Source organism: Pararge aegeria, chromosome 10 (genome assembly GCF_905163445.1).
Source record: "Pararge aegeria chromosome 10, ilParAegt1.1, whole genome shotgun sequence".
In the NCBI taxonomy this organism is placed as follows: Eukaryota; Metazoa; Arthropoda; class Insecta; order Lepidoptera; family Nymphalidae; genus Pararge; species Pararge aegeria.
Genome location: NC_053189.1, coordinates 2,538,571 through 2,558,217, shown reverse-complemented (window position 1 = coordinate 2,558,217; position 19,647 = coordinate 2,538,571). Strand labels below are relative to the sequence as shown.

The 19,647-nt window shown below is 35.8% G+C and overlaps 1 protein-coding gene across 1 annotated transcript in view; it reads left to right on the top strand.

Moving 5' to 3' along the window:
* LOC120627009 overlaps positions 1-19,647 on the top strand; it is a 188,550-nt gene that overhangs the window by 143,065 nt on the left and 25,838 nt on the right. Inside the window, exons 2-3 of the mRNA XM_039894847.1 lie at positions 7,795-8,003; positions 13,722-13,857. Coding sequence (XP_039750781.1) covers positions 7,795-8,003; positions 13,722-13,857 — 345 coding nt within the window. The remainder of the gene's footprint in view (positions 1-7,794; positions 8,004-13,721; positions 13,858-19,647) is intronic.

The following is a 19,647-nucleotide window of genomic DNA, read 5'->3' as shown; positions in this document are numbered from 1 at the left end:
CTTTCTATCGAATTCGGATATCAATTACTCGACTTTACCGCACTCTTGGGACGCCTCTCTAAATGTTTGCAATTTGCGATACTAGGGTAATTTACGTACACCTATAGGGAATAGTCGGAGATTAGCTATTTTATAATACCTTATTGTACAAAAAGCAATAAATTGAGAATTTATGGGATACATAAGGCTGGCGATATTCAAGCTACTCGTAAGCATAGGACCATCCGCCCACTGCACATGCCTCGTCTGTCATAGCAGAGTCTGTTTTAGATCCCACCATGCTGCTCCAAAGTGGGTTGGTGGGTATTAACGACTTTTACCACAAGCAATTTCTTAACCCCAGGTTGGTACCACGCCGGTAGGTCTTAACTGTACCACGCCAAATTAGCATGCAAATTGTTGTCAGGGTCACGGGGTCATATGCTAAGGACTAGACCAACAAGGTTAATTATTGGTTGCGTTGCGTTAATTTGTCTAGTGGGAGGCTTTGGCGGTGGCTAGTTACCATCCTACCGACAGAGACGTGCCACCAAGCGATATATTTATTTTCACTTATTATTTGGTAAAACAGAGTTAATGGCTAATTTCCTAAGCGGACACTAATACCCATGGGTCTCCCATACTGTCTTTAAACTCAATTTCACTACTTTAGGGGTAGATTATGAAATAAATACCCCTGTTTAATCTTCCACCTAAGCAAGAATGTCTATTCAAAATCAGTCCAAACGTTTTGGGTATTATGAGGAACAAACAGGCACACAAACAAAATTTGATAAATGTTTTGTTACAAGTACCTTATATTCCGATACGTGGTTTACGACGTCAAAGTACGCCTACTCCTATTACTGCGTCTACGTTATACGTAGGTGCTCTACACAAGTGATAGCCGATACTGTTTACGAGAGCTACATTACTGCTACGGCGTAGATGTATAAATAAATGCTAGTCATAATATTCATCAGTCTTTTGATGTCCGGCTGCTGGGCGTACACTTTCACGTAAAAGAGAGGGTTAAAGCTACATTATAGCTACGCCGTAGTCATGTTGCAACAAAAATTCAAAATTCAAAATTCATTTATTTCAAGTAGGCCTAATATAAGCACTTTTGAAACGTCAAGTCTGTCTGTGTGTAGTGACTCTACCACCGGTTCGGAAGGCAGATTCTACCGTGAAGAAGCCGGCAAGAAACTCAGCAGTTGCTCTTTTCCAACATTAACAATTTACATTTTACATTTTAAAATTCATTTTTCTATCTTGTGAGAGATGAAAGCGGAGCCGGATGCTTCCAAGCAACCTTGTCATTAAGAAATTCATCAATTGTATAATAACCTCGCTGTAATAAATGTGTTTTAACACATTCTTTAAACTTATGCATTGGTAGGTCCAAAATTACCTTAGGAATCATATTATAAAAGCGTATACTCAGTCCCACAAATGACTTCTGCACCTTTCGCAGACGATATGCAGATGTCACTAATTTATGACCATTTCTTGTAAGTCGACTGTTTATATCAACTTTTTGTTTATTCTCTAGTGTCATATCTGTCATAGACTTTTGATGTCCGGCTGCCGGGCATACGCCATTACGAGAGAAAGAGATAAAGAGCTAAGACTCACCATGCTACGCGGGTTCGAAAAATACCTCCGGCTTCATCCTTACAGCAACCAATGGACGAGCAATGCTGGAGATACTCGTAGGTCTGTAGGGAGTTCAAAAATTCTATCCTAATGGTCTACCAATGCTGGGGATTTGGGTGTGGGTTCTTTCGGACGCCAATGTCCTTGGTTCTTCAAGATAGTTGTCTCACCCATCGCCATTTTAACTTTGATATTTCAAATATATATGACATAATAACACATCGGCTACAGTTGCGAGCAGAATCACAGGGCATTACAAATAATCAGAAACTCTACGCAGGAATAACATAGGAATGGGAGGTTCGAATTACTAAACGAACAAATAAACTTATCAACTTCACCTCTATTGAACATATTCAGAGGCACTAATGAGGTGGGAAGGGGCTTAGATAGATTAGGTGGGGGTCAGAAAGGTATAAAAGGCGACACATTTGGCGAATTTTTCACTTAACAAATATTCATTGTAAAGTCAACATCTCCTGATGATGCTCCGGTTTCGGAGCGAAACGTGCGTAGAGTGTGTATTGCCGAGGATCTGTGTGATGTGGAGTATAAGGATTGAAGAAATTATAAATTACACCACACAGATTCTCCTGCTTTTCGCGGAGTATAGCAAATTAAGCTTAATTTTGATATTTTTTTAATCCGAGGCATCTGCTAGTATGTAAAACAAACGAAAGGACACTCTTGGGTATATAAATTAAGATATTTTGTCGACCTCCATGGCGCAACGGTGAGCGCTGTGAATTTAAGTTGGAGGTCCTGGGTTCGATTCCCGGCATAGCCAATTTGGGAATTTATAATTTCTGAATTTTCTCTGGTTTGGTCTGGTCTGGTCTGGAGGCTTTGGCCGTGGCTAGTTACCACCCTCCCGACAAAACTGCCGATTTAGTGTTCCGATGCGATGTCGTATAGAAATTTATTAGGGGTATGACTAGGTACTAAGCTCCCTAACAGGTAAGCCCGCTACCATCTTAAACTGCATCATTACTTACCACCAGGTAAGATTGCAGTCAAGGGCTAACTTGTAGTGGAATAAAAAAAAAAAAAAAAATTTATTGATATAGTTAACTACGGACTACATTATTTTTGTGCGAATAAAATGTGATAGGTCTTTACTAAGGACTCCTAACAATTTAAATTGTAATTAATTGTTGAAGTCACTACAACTTAATGAGTTCAACAAACTAATTGCTAACTAATGACAATTTTGTAATTAAAAGTTTTGCAATTATTGAAGATGAAATTCTTTAGAGAACATTAAACAATCAAAATGTTTTTAGTTAAGCTAGTCTCAGACAGGTTTAAATATGCATTTATTGGTCGGGGAGCTAATTTAAATTACTATCAAGGTTCCGTCATCAACACGAAACCCTTGTAGTCCATCTATATTTGACGACCGATTGGCGCAGTGGGCAGTGATCTTACTTTCTGAGTTCGAGGCTGTGGGTTCGATTCACACAACTGGAATTTTTTTGTGAAAACATGAATGTTTTTCAGTATGTGGGTGTTTATAAGCATAGTATAAGTATTTATGTATATTATTCATAAAAATATTCATCAGTCATCTCAGTACCTGAAAAAATTAAGCGATGGTGTACTCAAAGGTTCGCCAATAGATGTTTCACATCAAATAAACTTAAAAAGCGAAGAAGTGTATAACGGTGATAGCTCAGTGGCTGACTTCAGTTTCACTTTCGGGAGGCCGAGTTCGAATTCAAGCACGCACCTCTAACTATGCTAATTTATGTGCGCTTAAAATAACACTTGCTTCAACGGTGAATAAATCATCGTGAGGAAACATATATACCCGAGAGTTCTCCATAATAAAGCATATGAAGTCCGCCAATTCTCTCCCCCCCCCCCAATAACCCCTTCTCATTCTAGGAGGAGACCCGTACCCTGTAGTGGGCCGGTAATGGGATGATATGATGGTGATGATGAAACTTAAAAAGGTTAGGCATGTAAATACTTGGAAATGTTGATCATAGACCAATGTACTCGTTTATATGTATGCTCTATAAAATACGACATTCAATTTAAACTTGTCTTTCTTTTGATTCAATGGCAACTTGACTTTATGAGTTGAAAAGTCAGACTAATTACCTTTAGAATTTAACTCAAGAAGGAAAGTTTTATATAGTAAAGAAGTGTTCAGACGACTTCTTACTCGTCTGTGATGTCTAGCATTTGTCTGAAACGAATTATAGATAAACTTTTCATGAACACTAAATAACATTGGAATACGAAGATTGTAACTAAAGTCGTAATATATTTTATTGTGACCGCCGATATCGAGCCTACGAGGTAAGTTTTGAGATGCAGTAAATTAATTATAAAGTTTACGCATTTATTAGCAATGGAAAATATTGAAAATTATTAACTGATTTGTACACAAACAATTTAATTGTCTCTCACACAAACTCCGTCTACATTTGTATGCATGAGTTGTAAGGTCAACACCATCTGAAGATGCTTGGAACAAAAGAGACACGTGTGGTGTTGCTCATAAAATAATATATATTTCTCCATCCTCTTCTATATGTATAATAGCTACGGTTTTTTACAAATCTCGTGGGAACCGTTTGGGATAAAAAGTAGTCTATATATAGTCTGCTTTGAAAGAAAATAAAATTGCAGTGCAATACACTACACAACACTACACAAGTTACCGGTTGATGTCTCTAAAAAAGTTCAAAGTTTGTATTAACCGAAAGCTTAAAGAAAAGTCCTATAATTTATTGGGTGTGAACTTATTGTTCTAACCAGGTTGCTTCTAAAATATTTTCAAATGACGATGTGAGATGGTAATAACAAAAAGAACACCCTGCGTATTTTGTTGTGGGCTTCTTCTTAAAACAGGGCGCGTTTGAAACCCTTGTAGCTTTAGTTTTAATTTTACGAATGCAGTTATCGCCATCAGTACTCACTGCTATGTACACATTTTGTATATAATCAACGCATCAAAATTGCCATCTTTGTGCCTATTTGAATAAAGAAATATTTGACTTTGTACTTACTATTCTCCGTCCTTTCAACTAACTCTATGACGAAAAGCAAGTAAGTTAGTTTATTGTTTGTTTATTAATTGCTCACATAAGAGATTAAATGACGCTCCGCCGAGGCGTTGCAATAAATTTTTCGAAATTATTTTTATTCCGTTACGTTACGTTCCATTATCTAGATTAATATAATCAAATTAAATTATTATTTTTAAATAAAATAGATTAAAATAGCTAAAAATAATTAAAATACGTCAACTTAAAAGATAAAATATAATTTCGATTTACAACTAAATTAATCAGTTACAGAATAATTAAGATTTTAATATCTATCATATTTAAATAAGTCGTCTTCGTTATAAAAAACAATTTTGAATAAGCTAATGTTTCAGATTTTGCTTAAAAACAGTTTTAGTAGTTAAGTTAGGGCGTAAAATAAGACCACAAAACAAACACTCTGTCAAACTTATAATACGAGTAAAAACAACAATTTGTATGCAGGCATTTTAATTGGTTCTCACACAAACTCACGCTTTGAATTCCTTTATTCAGATAATTATGTCTACTAGGCGTTGTATGTGTACGATCTAAGGTCAAGCCCTCCTGAAGACGCTGTGATGTATTGGAACAAAAGACGTCTTTTATTTAAAAGAAAAAAAAAGCTTCTGCCTCCAACTTCGTCTGCGTGGACTTCAGAATTAGGTTTAAAGCTTCACTCGTTAACAATTTTTAGTCCTACCACGGGTACACCTTAAATTACTTGGGATAAATTACTTGGGATTATTGGGGGTTTGAGAGGGGGAGGCACCAATACTGGGCAGACGTGTTGGTGATCTTTGTGCCACTGAAGACATTGCTGCCCGTTCAATATTTTTTTTTTGCAATCCTTTAATTACTTTATGAAACTTCTCGTCCCTTTTGTGTATATATATATACGAACTAGAGGTTGGAATAATAAACAGGCCTTGTTCAAATATAGGCAATTTGCTAGGTCAGAGGGAATATATAAAATATATATATGCAAATTACAGTTATACAATGAAGTATGCGAGGGTAAAATTCATTGTGGGTCAATGATATACGAAACCTCAGATGATAGACAGTCTAACCTATCCCACTCTCTCAACTTTTTATGTCATTCACAATAACGTTTTATGAAATCCATGCTAGTATGACAATGTTCTTCCTTCACCGTTGAAACAAGTGGTATTTTATAAAAGTTTATAGTGCGTGCTGGGATTCGAACTCAGCTCCACGAAAGTCAAGCCGAAGTCCGAACCACGGAGCTAGACTTAACCGTTATGTTATGTGTACTTTATAAATAAAATAATAACATATTGTAAGGAATTGCGTATCTTACGTTTTGTAAATCAATACCTTCGGAGGACAAATTGTAATGTGGGATTTCTACAGCCACTCCACAGCGCCATTTTGTTTTAACTGTTGTACAAACTCGGGTGAATTTAAATGTTGGGCATATCTTATTGAAGCTTCGGTACAAAGTTCACGATTGTTTTAAAGTGCTACGCAGTTTAAGTGAGATGACGAACTTAGTTAAATTGTTCAGCGATGATTTTTTTGGTGCAGAAACAACTGCAGTTTATCGTAATCAACAGACTTGTAATGTCGCACGTAGCCGTGACGGCAACGGAACATAACTGAGAACGGACAGCAGCGTATTCTATGAGAGGCCTTTAGTTCAGCAGTAGACTCTAATAGGCTTTTGATGATGATGAAATAGTTGTATATAAGTTCAAATAAACTAGTTACCGAACCAACTTCTTCTTAAAATTTGATTTTGTAGTATTGCTTGTTGGTTTAAGATCATGTCGTATGCTGACACTTCACATGCCTTTTCACAAGACGAAGTTCTATAAATTCTCGTTTACAGTGCTAGCTATTGAATTGTGGAATGCGCTCCCACTAAATATACGTGAGGCAAAATCGCTTGAAACTTTTAAAAACACGGTGAAAGCATGTTATCTTGCACAATAATGACGACATTTAGTACCTTGATTATGTTTATTTTTATTATCTACTCGTATGTGTTCATAAGTATTTATGTATGATTGAGTATATTATATTAGTTTATTATTTTATATTTAATTATTATATTTTTCTTATTTGTGCAATTTTGTTTATGTATTTAGCTATTTGAATGTAGGTTTATAATAATTTTACACCACCTGTCCGCTGTCGCTCATCTTGTCCTAATCCAAAGGTTGCCTGGCAGAGATCGCTACTAAGCGATAAAGCCGCCTTTTGTTTTCTACTTCTGTCTTTGTATTTCTATTGTTTTTTTTTTTTTTTAACTTGTTACTGGTGTACAAATAAAGAGTTAAATAATAAATAATAATAATAACTTCCTTTGGAATAACGTGACGGCAACGGAACATAACTGAGAACGGACAGCAGCGTCCTCTGTGCTACGACTAGGCATCCGTTAGGAGAGGCCTTTAATCCAGCAGTAGACTTTAAAAGGCTTATGACGATATGATGATGAAATAGTTGATAAGTTTAAATAAACTAGTTACCAAACCAACTTCCTTCGAAATAAATCAATTTTAAATGCAATATAAATCCATGAAATGTTGGTGTATTTTAATGAACGATTACATTTTCAATACGAATCTCCAATGAAGTGCAAGCACCAAAGTGGCTTCGATATTAATGAGATTTCCAAATAGCATTTAAAATTATAATTTATAAATTCAATTTAGTTTTATAATGCTGGAAATTTTCAACGAATGGTTCCAATGGTATGTTATATAGATGAATTAAAATAATAGTATAAAAAAACATAACTGACTTCAATGTTTTTTCTATATCATCCTCATCACTGTCCAAGCCATAATTTTGCATTATCACTAACCTATTTCTCAAACATTCATTCATAAGTGCACTACTAATATCATCAAGCGCGACTCACTCATCAATGCACAGTAATCAATTAAAAATAACACAGAAAATCGAAAACCGCGAAAGCGAAATTTTAACGCAAATTTTATTAATTTCACGCATAATTTAGAAAAGTTAGAGGTTTGCTGGGATTCGAACTTGGCCCCCCGAAAGTGCAGAAGTCTTACCCACTGTTATCACCGCTTCTAATTTTTCGTTCAGAAATAATAACCATAAATTAAATTTCTTGTTTCAGGTGTAACAAGCTTACGCGACGTAAAACTGTTAGTGGAGCCCTCAATAGTCATCAAAGGTGGAACAGCCGCGCTCATCTGCTCGAGGGATATGCAAGGAGCTCCGCTGTACTCCGTGAAGTGGTACCGCGGGAACCACGAGTTCTTCAGGTATACGCCGATGGAGGAACCTGATACCAGGGTATTTGGACTACCTGGTATCTATGTTGATGTAAGTGGAGTCAAAATAAATTTGCTCAAGTAGGCCTATTTTATAAGCAGTTTTGAAACGTCAAGTATGTCTGTTTGTAATGACTGTACCACCTGTTCGGAAAGCAGATTCTACCGAGAAGAGCCGGCAAGACATTTTGTAGGCTCCATATTCAGGCCGATAATTTTGCAGACCCCTTACTGACTGGTTTTATTTAGACTGCAGTACGATGGTTTAGGTTTTTGTGGATTTCAATACTGCAATCAGTTTGTTTTTTTTGCTGACGTAATATCAGGCTAGCTTATTAGACGTGGCACCATTTAAAGAATCAGGAGTTACCCATCGCGATGAAAGCATTAAATCTCATTACTAATCTAACTACACCACCACTGACCGTGTATCGTGTACGTATCTAGTGGTAAGTGGTGGCTAATTTGAATAAATCTGTTTACGTAGAAGGTACCGAATATAAAAACAGTAAATTATACAAAGAAAAATATGTTCTACAGTTTGTATACAACAATGTAATGTGTCTGAGCGGATTACAAACTTTAGGCGTACTTGAACAAAAGAATTTTCATTATTGTCATTTGAATATACTCGTATCTAATAATACTGAACGAAGCGATAAACAAGTTCTGAGGTCAATGAACTTGTGAAAAGAATGTCGATTCAAAAACCTCTTTACGAATGTTACTCGTATACAAATTTATCCTATTTAGGTATTAATAATAGAATAATAGAATCGGAGTTCATTGCCTGGATAATTTTCCAAATTGATACGTACAAAAATTTGAACTCAAATAATATGAAGGCAATTATTTTGGCCGGGATAAGATTAGTTTGTCGCACCTACGGACTCAGATTTCAGTTATGTACGTTTTAAGCAATTAAAATATCACTTGCTTTAACGGTGAAGGAAAACATCGTGAGGAAACCTGCATGCCTGGGAGTTCTCCGTAATATTTTGGGGTACACCAATCTGCACTGGGCCAGCGTGGAGGACTACGGCCTGAACACCTTCTCATCGTAGGAGGAGACCGGTGTCTTGTAGTAGACCGGTAAGGAGTTGATATGATGATGATAATGAAGATGTTGGTAAAGAAGATAAGTTGGTCATATAAACTAAAAGAACTAAAATAAAACAAAATTAAATCTAAGTATTTGTCGATACGGGTCAGAATTCCGTGTATTTCAAAGTCAAAGTCAAAGTCAAAGTCAAAAATATCTTTATTAAAGTAGGTGGCACTTTTGATGCGTACATAAGAATTACACGGTAGTGAGATGATGGCGATAACCACATTCGTAAACTTAAAACTAAAGCTACGAGGGTTCTAAACGCGTCCTGGTCTAAGAAAAATCCCACAACAAACTTAGCCGGGTGATATTTTTTTGTTATCGCCAAAACACTCACAACTTCATTTAAAATTATTAGAAGAGCAACCTGGTTAGAGCAATAATTCACACCCAAGCTTTTTTATCGATTACGTAGTCCTGTATACTATAATAAGACTTCGCTTTAAGCTTACGTTTAATACAAACTTTGAACTTTTTAAGAGACATCTCCATTTTTAAAAGCCATTTTGATGTGTCTCGTGACTTACTAAGTAATCTTGTTAGTAACCGTTTAAAACTAAGTAGACCGACATTAATGATAAATCATACATCATTTCTACTTTAGGGTACTGAACGTGGTGACTTTTTTTAGAATAGGGGGTGACATCTTGTATGTCCAATAAAAACGGTGCACAATGTTATCGAAACTCTGCTAAGTTCTTGCGAGATGTTTAATTTTATAGGAAGTTTCACGTAACAACGTTCGACTGGGGATCGACCTACGTAGGTAGAAGTGGCGTGCATAGAGGGTATGGAACAGGTTATGCAGATGATATAAAATGAAGAGGTCCAGAACGAGTAATAAATACTTAAGGGTAGGTTTTTTATAACTAAAACCTAAAATGACTATCCTTAGGTTTTTATCTGCATACCCTGTGCATACTCTCTTTGCACGCCACTGGTAGGTAGGTATTTTAACAATGAATCATATATATCTAACATAATAATCATCGTGTCTAGCTTTGTACCTACTATTATTGTACGATGTATACTGAGTAAGTAAGTTATCATTATATAAGTTGATACATACATACATCCTAACAAACTTTCGCATTTTTAATATTAGTACGTTAGTAGTTGATAAAAACTTTCATCCCATTTCCCGGAAGAAATTTATTGTTTATCGGGATAGAAAGCATCCTATATGTTGACCCGGAATATCAGCTACCACTATACCAAATTTTATTTAAATCCGTTTAGTAGTTTTCACGTGATGCCCGGAAAGACAGACAGACAGACAGACAAAAATTTAATAAAAATCTGTTTTGTCTGTTTTGGAGTATCGATTATAAAGCATCCCCCGGTCGAAATTTTCTAAATATAATAAATGTTCCAGTTACAGTTTTATTATAAGTATAGATTAATGCCGATGTAATAAACAGATGTAAAAGAATTAGGCAGATAAAAATTGGTACAGTTGTCCTTACCCCTTTTCTTAACGCGGTTGTCGCACGATTTATTTATTATCGAGATACTAAGGGAATATAACGGAGAGCAGACAGCATAGACCTCTGTACTACTACTATCAACTACTGCTCTCACCAACCCTAGCGTGGTGATTATGGGCCTAGCCTCTCGTTGGATGAGAAATTAATTCCAGCAGTGGCCTGTTATAGGCTATTGTACTTTAGTACTTTAGTACTTTAGTACTTTAATACTTTAGTACTTTAGTACTTTAGTACTTTTATTGTGGAAAAAACAGGATACCGCGGGATATAAAAAAAACTACAATAAACGCGGATAAAGTCGCAGGCAACAATTAGTTATTTGTATAAAGCGTCCACTGCACTAATACCGCCAGAGGTATTTTTACGTGACGCGACTTATACTAAGGCTACAGTATCGGATCGGAGGCGTGCCGTCCTCAAATAAACTCTCGAATCCGTATCGGGCCATCCAATATTGCAAGTGTATAGAAATATATTTCGAATAAAATTCTCGGAGATTCGAGAATCGGAATATAACAAATATGGCCGAGATTCGTCTTCGTTGCAGATTGAATCGATTGCAAACTGATTGGCACTGGAAAACGCTGAGACACTTCTTTTTGGGACAGTTTTATTTTATTACTTGGTCGTCTTTTTTTGCTAAACTTTAAAAATAATAATAAGAGGATTAAATGAAAACTGAAGAAGCGGTGATACCGCAGTTGTTAGGAGCTCGTCTTCACTTTCCGGGGACCGAGTTCATATCCCAGCACGCACCTCTAACTTTTCTAAGTTATTTATTTATTTGGTATCTATGACCCATCACTACACACTACACTATAAAATAAATAGAATAATTAAAAACTAAACTAAATCAAAAAAAAACTTACATTAAATATAAATATGCAATATAAAATAAAAGTTACACATTAAAATTTCTGCGTCCAGGCAGCCCTACGTGGAGTTTAATATACAACTTGTAAATTGGAGAGTCGTGTCGATTTATTAGTGCTTTTAGAATGCCGTTACTGCTTACCCACGTTCTTTTCGTCAAGGATGCTATTTTCTTCTGATGGCAAAAAATCAGTATGAGCCCTCGCGAACATTTCTGATGCACTACAATAACGTTCTGGAACCATCATCGTACTGAACTCGTAGGGCGTTTAGCGATAAGCGTTATATGCGTTTTAAGTAATTAAAGTATCACCTCAACGGTTATAGAATACATTGTGAGGAAAACTGCATGCCTGAGTGTTCTACATAATGTTCTCAAAGGTATGCGGAGTCCACCAATCTGCACTGGGCCAGCGTGGTGGACTACAGCCTTAACCCCTTCTCATTGTGGGAGGAGACCCGTGCCCTGTAGTGGGCCGGTAATGGGCCCACTACAGGGCACGGGCAAATCTGAATTCTATATTATCATCATCAACTTCTTAAGATTGGAAATCGATAGCGGATAATAAGGCAATTACTTTTTGCTTCTTCCTAGACCAGGACGCGTTTTGAACCCTCGTAGCTTTAGTTAACGAATATGGTTATTGCCATCATCTCACTACCGTGTGATTCTCACGTAATATACGCATCAAAAGTGCCACCTGTGGGCCTACTTGAATAAAGATATTTTTGATTTTGACTTTGAATTTGGTTTGGTAACTATTAAGGATTCCATTCGATGATAAAGCTGTAAAATTTGCCAGAACGTGGAATCGAGCCCAGCTATGATCCGCGATCGACTTCACATAGGTATTAAAACAGTAGTCGGAAAATCAAAAACTAGTTTAAAATATCATCACCACCAATGTACGCGGTTTGAACGTTTTAACTTCGGTCAAAGTCAATAATTACTTAATTCAAGTAGATAACACTTATTCTGCGTGCATTTCAATATGAAAAATGTATAGATGTTAGTGAGATGACAGCAATAAAATATTCTTAAACTTAAAACTAAAGCTACGTGGGTTCCAAATGCGCCCTGGTCTAAGAAGCCCACAAAAAACTTACCCGAGAGTTCTTTTTTGTTATCACCATCTCTCATTGTCGTATAAGTTACGTTTTTCCTTATACTATAATAGGATTTCTCTAGAAACTTACATTTAATACAAACTTTTAACCTTTCAAGAGACATCTAATTGTCAACCGAAAGTTTATTGTAAAATTATATGCAATTTCATTTAAACGTGTAAAATTATGTTACAATTTTTATGGAGCCTCAATAAATAACCATTGCTTGTCTGACCCGGGAATTGAAGGCATTTGTTACAAAGTGACGTCCCGAACATCAGAACCACTAGACTAAAGAGATGGTTTAACTGATTTTTATAAAAAAAAAAGAGAAGAAAGAAAAATAATATTTTGCGCTTGTTTAAAGTTTTTGTTTCTTGGGACTACTTCACACATGAATAAGTTATGGGCGCAAATTAATCCTATACAAAATCCATATGATCTAACGTGATTTCAAAGGGAAATTCGCAGCGTAAACCGAATACCTAATTATTTCAAGGAAGCCGTATATCAAAGGAAAACTCAAATATCAAACATACGAGTAAATCTATCCGAATATTACTAACCTGTTATCTAAAACAAGGGAATATTATATTATATTTATTAAATACATTATCAGGATTTACTAGTGTCTGGGCGAACACAATATAGCTCCCATGGTTTTTTTACCTGTTGGGAGTTTACCTGTATGCTAGCCAAACCGGTAGGTACTCGGTACTTAGTAATCAGTTCTCCGCCACGACTGTAGCTTGTACAGGGTCAGTTTGATTCCAACCATTCGACCACCTTCTTCAGCTGAACCCAGACGTTTAGACGTCATATTTAGCAGTTCAGATCCATCGATTGATATTATGATAAATATATAACTATGGATTAGAAGAGTTGGAGAAATGTAGTAAAAAAAATGTATAATATACTACGACAATACACACATCGCCATCTTGTCTCAAAGTAAGCGTAGCGTGCTATGGGTGCTAAGATGACTGATAAATATATTTTTTATGAATAATGTATATTAATACTTATAAAAAACATATAAACACCCAGACACTGAAAAACATTCCTGTTCATCACACAAACATTTTTCAGTTGTGGGAATCGAACCCACGACCTTGGACTCAGAAAGCAGGGTCGCTGCCCACTTCACCAATCGGCCGTCAATAATAATAGTAATTATCAATTGTAAACTTTTCAGATGAATCGTTCGAATGGAACACAGGTATTGCTACGGCGCTTAGAGCTGGGCCTCTCAGGGAACTTCAGCTGCGAAGTCACCGCTGACGCACCGTCCTTCGCCACGCAAATCACCACAAAATTTATCGACGTTATAGGTAAGAAAATTGAACTATAGTCTATATATATAATATATCTATTTATAAACGAGCAAGCCTTGTATAATTTAAGATTTTAAACTAAGATTTTCGTGGTTAATCATTCATTAAATATAGTTCAACGGGTACATACCACGATAATCGATGTCGATATTTCGACCCAGTTGCATGGATCTTGGTCACGACGGGAGTCCCGGTCGTCAACTTTTGTGTTTTTTTTTTTTTTAATTCTTCCGTATATAAGCCCTAACAGAATTTGCTCATTTAGACTACTTAGCACCACGTGTTTGGCTAACCTAACTATTTATATGCTATCATATATATGCATATATATGTTATCATATATATGCATATATATGTTATCACTCCTATCTATCCTATCCTATGGCATCTTTACAAATTTTCACCTACTTTAGTCCGGTTGTCCCTAAAAAAAATAGTTGCTTAAAGAGTAACTTAATTAATTAATGTCAAACAAACACACGTGAGTGATTATTTGATAGTACTGTTTACCTTGTGAGGTATGCAATCAAAAACAAAAAATTTAGTTTTGCATTCTTCTGGGAAACAATACGTACACGTAACAGCATCCTTCAGGTTGTACAGGACATTCGGAGTCCAATAGTAGCTTATTGGATTTCAATAGATAGAGATCCAAATAAAATGTTATTTGATTCACCTTCAGTGTATAGGCAGAACATTTAATTAATTATTCTTAATTTTTAATTATTAAAAAATAAAAAAATTAATAAACATGACTCGACATAACGTGCGATAAAATATTGAAAGGGGTACTTTTTTATTTTAAGACTAGCGGACCCGAGCGACTTCGTCCGCGAATAAGTCGACTTAAATAAAACCACGTCAATCTTAAATTCCGTTGCGCGGATTTTGAAAGACAAATGGAGAAAAAATAGCGATGCTATCCTGTAGATGCTGTTTGCTTTTCCGGGATAAAAAGAAGCATATAAGCTATGCCAGACTATATTGTAGGTATCTCTGCCAAATTTTAGCATAATCGGTTTACTCGTTGTGGCGTTAAAGCGTAACAAACATCCATCCATTCTCACAAACTTTCCCATTAATAATATTAATAGGATGGTACGCATGCATTCGATCGTTGTCCCATATGCCTTGCAACTTGCTGTACTCTGTGAAGAATTATGTCCTTGATCTCCAACAATATTCATCAGATCTGCATTAAAATTAGACAATACATGCTTGGTATTACACACTGTCAAATAAAAAAAGAACGATTAAAATCGGTGCAAACTTAACGGAGATATGAAGTAAAATTAATAAAAACTTTCATCCCATATCCCGGAGGAAACTTATTGTTTATCGGGATAAAAAGTATCCTGTATGTTGACCCGGGATATCAGCTACCACTATAACAAATTTTATTTAAATCCGTCCAGTAGTCTTCACGTGATGCCCGGACAGACAGACAGACAGACAGACATACAGACAAAAATTAAATAAAAATCTGTTTTGGACTCAGTATCAATTATAAAGCATCCCCCGAGAGAAATTTTCAAAATATAATAAATGTACAGAAATCTTCCAGTTACAGTTTTATTGTAAGTATAGATACTTGCCAAATTACATCCTCATAAATACGAAATATTGGACCTCCAAATACCTACTTGCAGACTAAGTTGAAAACGGTGTACAACATTTTAAACTAAGTTTGAGTTGAGGCTAATACGAGTTCGAGTTCTTACGTAACTTAATCTTTGAAGTCACCTCTAATCCTCTTGCGTTGCAAAAATAGGTAAAAATTTTCTCGCAGTGGAACTTTTACCGTTAATTTCTTACCGACGGAAAAGGAAGGCGGTAAAAAATAGCTATTGGGTCACTAAAAGCAAATCTATTTACTACTTTTAATAACCTAAATCCTTAGCTTATTTATCTCCAACAGATGGGTTTGGATTAAAAAGAGGCAATTAAAGCATTTACCCATCACTCTATTACCATGCAAGTTGGCGGACTTTAATATAATATATTCAACAGCCGATTAGCGCAGTGAGCAGACCGTGATTTCTGAGTTACAAGCCGTGGGATCGATTCCCACAACTGGAAAAATAATAACGTAATTTATAAATATAAAATATACATAATATATATGAATATATAACAAACATAATATATATAAGTAGATTTTAACACACAATTTAAAAGAAAGAATATAAAGAATCTACTTCAAATTCCATCACTCAAAGAGAGGTAGTAGTCCTTCAGACGGCTCTAAAATATCGGAAGGGAACTACTTCCACGGATTTCAGCAGGCAGATTGTTCCAGAGCATTATTGCCTTAAAGCATAGTTTTTCCCGGAAATTGATCAGATTTCCACCGATTTTTTCGCTGGTATCGCTTGTATTAGAGTATAACAAACGGAAATAGGAAAATTTACTTATTAATAGAATTATACCAATACGAATATTTCTTTATGACCATTCTAACACGGGTGACTAGGTTATTAAATCGGAGTGGTTCCCAAAACGGTACAAATTGAAACATGCATTTAAATTCAAAATTTAAAGACATTAAAATTGCAGCACCGGCGGGATTTGCCCGCATCTCTTTGCCATTGCGGTAGCTGTGCTTTGCCAATTCAGCAAAGGTGGTTTTGCTCACTAACACTAGAATTTCAATGTGCATATTCAATCAGTATATGAAGCTCTAGTTTCATCTGAACTAAAACAGACGTAAACAGACGATCCATACTAATATTATAAAACTGAAACCGTCTATTTGTTTGTCAGTTTCTCCCTACTCCTTGCCCCAACTAAGAAACCGATTGTATCAATTTTTTGCATAGAGTTCGTTGAAAAGAAGAAGATTACCCAAAGATAATTTACATACGTATTTAATTATTTATTTTATTTTCATTTATTTATTTTTATTAGGAAAATTAACAAAATTACATGTTTTATAGTTATGGATAAAGTTAGCCTTAGGTTACTAATAACACCTAATTTCACTTATAGGTAGTAACAGCATACACGGGTTAGTATGTACGTTAACTTAATTTAGTACAAGAATTTAAATGAAAGAATTTAACTTCTTCAAAAACCTTTTATCAAATATATCTTTTCCTTTACAGCCTAATAAATTAACCAAACGACTTATTAACCGCGGGTAGCACCGCGGGGCGCGGCTAGTAAATCTATAAATTTAAAGTGCTCGATTGCCAGAGAGTCGCAGGTTCAAATCCTGTCGGTTTCGAATGGTTTATAGGTATGGCATTTAAAATTATAAATTTGATATTTCCTCTGAGTGTTTTCTTTATAGTTATAATTGACGGGCCAAGTAGATGGTCTACTTGATGGTAGGTGGAAAACCATCGCCTATGAACAGAGCAACACTTCGCAAGGCATGCAAGGAACATATACATGTCAACGGCCTGGTCCATCAACCTGACGCGTATGTAATTTATAATTTCTAAAACTTCTATGTAAAAACACTAATAAAAATATAAAAATTGTAATATGGACCTTTAAAAAAGTAGATCGAAACTGCAACGTTTCCTACTAGATGACGCTACAGTCGCTATAATGTGACTGATGTGAAAGGCATATACTGATTTCGGCACCGACGGTAGGAGAGCCGTAGCTTAATTGGAGAAAGTGCTCAGGCCGCGATTGCCAGAGAGTCGAAGATTCAAATCCTGTCGGTTCCGAAATTTTTTATATAAATAAATATACTACGACAATACACACATCGCCATCCAGCCCCAAAGTAAGCATAGCTTGTATTATGGGTACTAAGATGACTGATGAATAATTATATGAATAATATACATAAATACCTATAATATATAGATAAACACCCAGACACTGAAAAACATTCATGTTCATCACACAAACATTGTCCAGTTGTGGGAATCGAACCCACGGCCTTGGCTCAGAAAGCAGAGTCGCTGCCCACTGCGCCAGTCGGCCGTCAAATGCATTTTAAATTTATAAAATTCTATGGTCTGGTCTAGTAGAGGGCTTGAGCCTACCGAAAAAGAAGTGCATGCAAGTGAATTGATAGGCGATTTAGCGTAACGGTACGATGTCGCGTAGAAAACGCGTAGGGTTAGGGGTTTTATCATCGTCATCATCATATCAACCCATTACTGGCCCCCTAGCCCTCTAGTATCATAGGGTTGATATAATGATGATGGTGATTAAACCCATAAGTCTCCTCCCACAATGAGAAGGGGTTAAGACCATATTCCACCAGGCTTTCCCAGTGCGGATTGGTGGGTTTAATATAAATACCATACTCCCTGACAGGTTAGCCCACGACAGTCTTAGACTGCATTATCACTAACGCCAAGTGAGATTATAGTTAAGTAGGCACTTGTAGTGAAATAAAAAAAAAATGTTATACCATATCCATATATCTAGTCAGTTGGCCGGTGGGCAAAAAAAACAGAATAGCGAAATTTATAAAAAAACACACTATGCGTTTCACTCGATCACGAATATTCACAAGATAGAAATGAAAGTTAATTAAAAAGGGGAATTTTAATTAACTTTCTTGCTAGAATTGTTACTATAAAAATCTCTCTGTAAACTTCGGAAAAAAATATTCCTTATAAAAGTTCCAAACAAAATAAGAGTGTTAGGAAATGTTTTAAAGAATGAGTTTATGGCAACTTTCCTGCTTTGACTTATTTAATACTATTCATATACCAAACTAGCTGACCTTTCACCTTCGTAAACTACCGTATGCAGCGTACCTACTGCTACATATATAAACTTAGATCACGCGAATCCCTTCGTACCAAATTTAAATAAATAGGTATACTTACAGTAGCCTCGCAATATATTTATAATAATATTATCTTTATTAAAAGTAATTATAAACAAAAAGTCGATATAAACAGTCGACTAACTAGAAACGGACATAAATTAGTGATATCTGCATATCGTCTGAGAAAAGTACAGAAATCCTTTGTGGGGATGGGTATATGCTTTTATAACATGATACTGAAGGTAATATTAGATCTACCTTTACCTAAGTTTAAACAATATATTAAAACACATTTAATAAATCGTGGTTACTACACGACTGATGAATTCCTAAACGACAAGGCTGTTTGGAAGCAGGCCACTCCGCTCTCATCTCTCACAAAATAGAAAAATTCTAAAGATTGTTAAACTTTAAAATGATGTTGGAAAAGAGCAATCTGCTGAGATTCTTGCCGGATCTTCTCAGTGGAATCTGCCTTCCGAACCGGTTGTAGAGTCACTACAAACAGACTTGACGTTTCATAAGTGAATATTAATTAGGCCTACTTGAAATAAATGAATTTTGAATAGTCAATACGTTTCTCAGTAAATTAGTAATCCGATGCAAAGATGTTTACGCTAGTACCGGTAGTATCAACTATTCAAATATGAAACATAAGGAAAGAGTTATTTGCGTAGTAAGTTGTTAATGCGTTTCTCACAATGCTTCTCTCAACCCCACAAAGTGTTCCTCCGCCCCAAAAAGGGTTTCTCAACCCCACAAAGGGCTTCTCAGCCCCACAAAGGCTATTTTCAATCCCACATATATATATAACATATAACTTGCAGATAAGCTTATGTCCTGAACCACCCACCAAATACACGACCCCAACATCAATGGAAATTGCGCTAATCAAGTTATAAGAGCAGTTTTATAGGAGCTCTTGTATCGCTTTTGTATTATTATACGCAGTAAATTGGTAACGAAGTTCTCGATATGCTATTTGCCCCTCATAATATTATATTGAATTTTCATTGCCTACCATTCGATTGTTTTATTGGTTG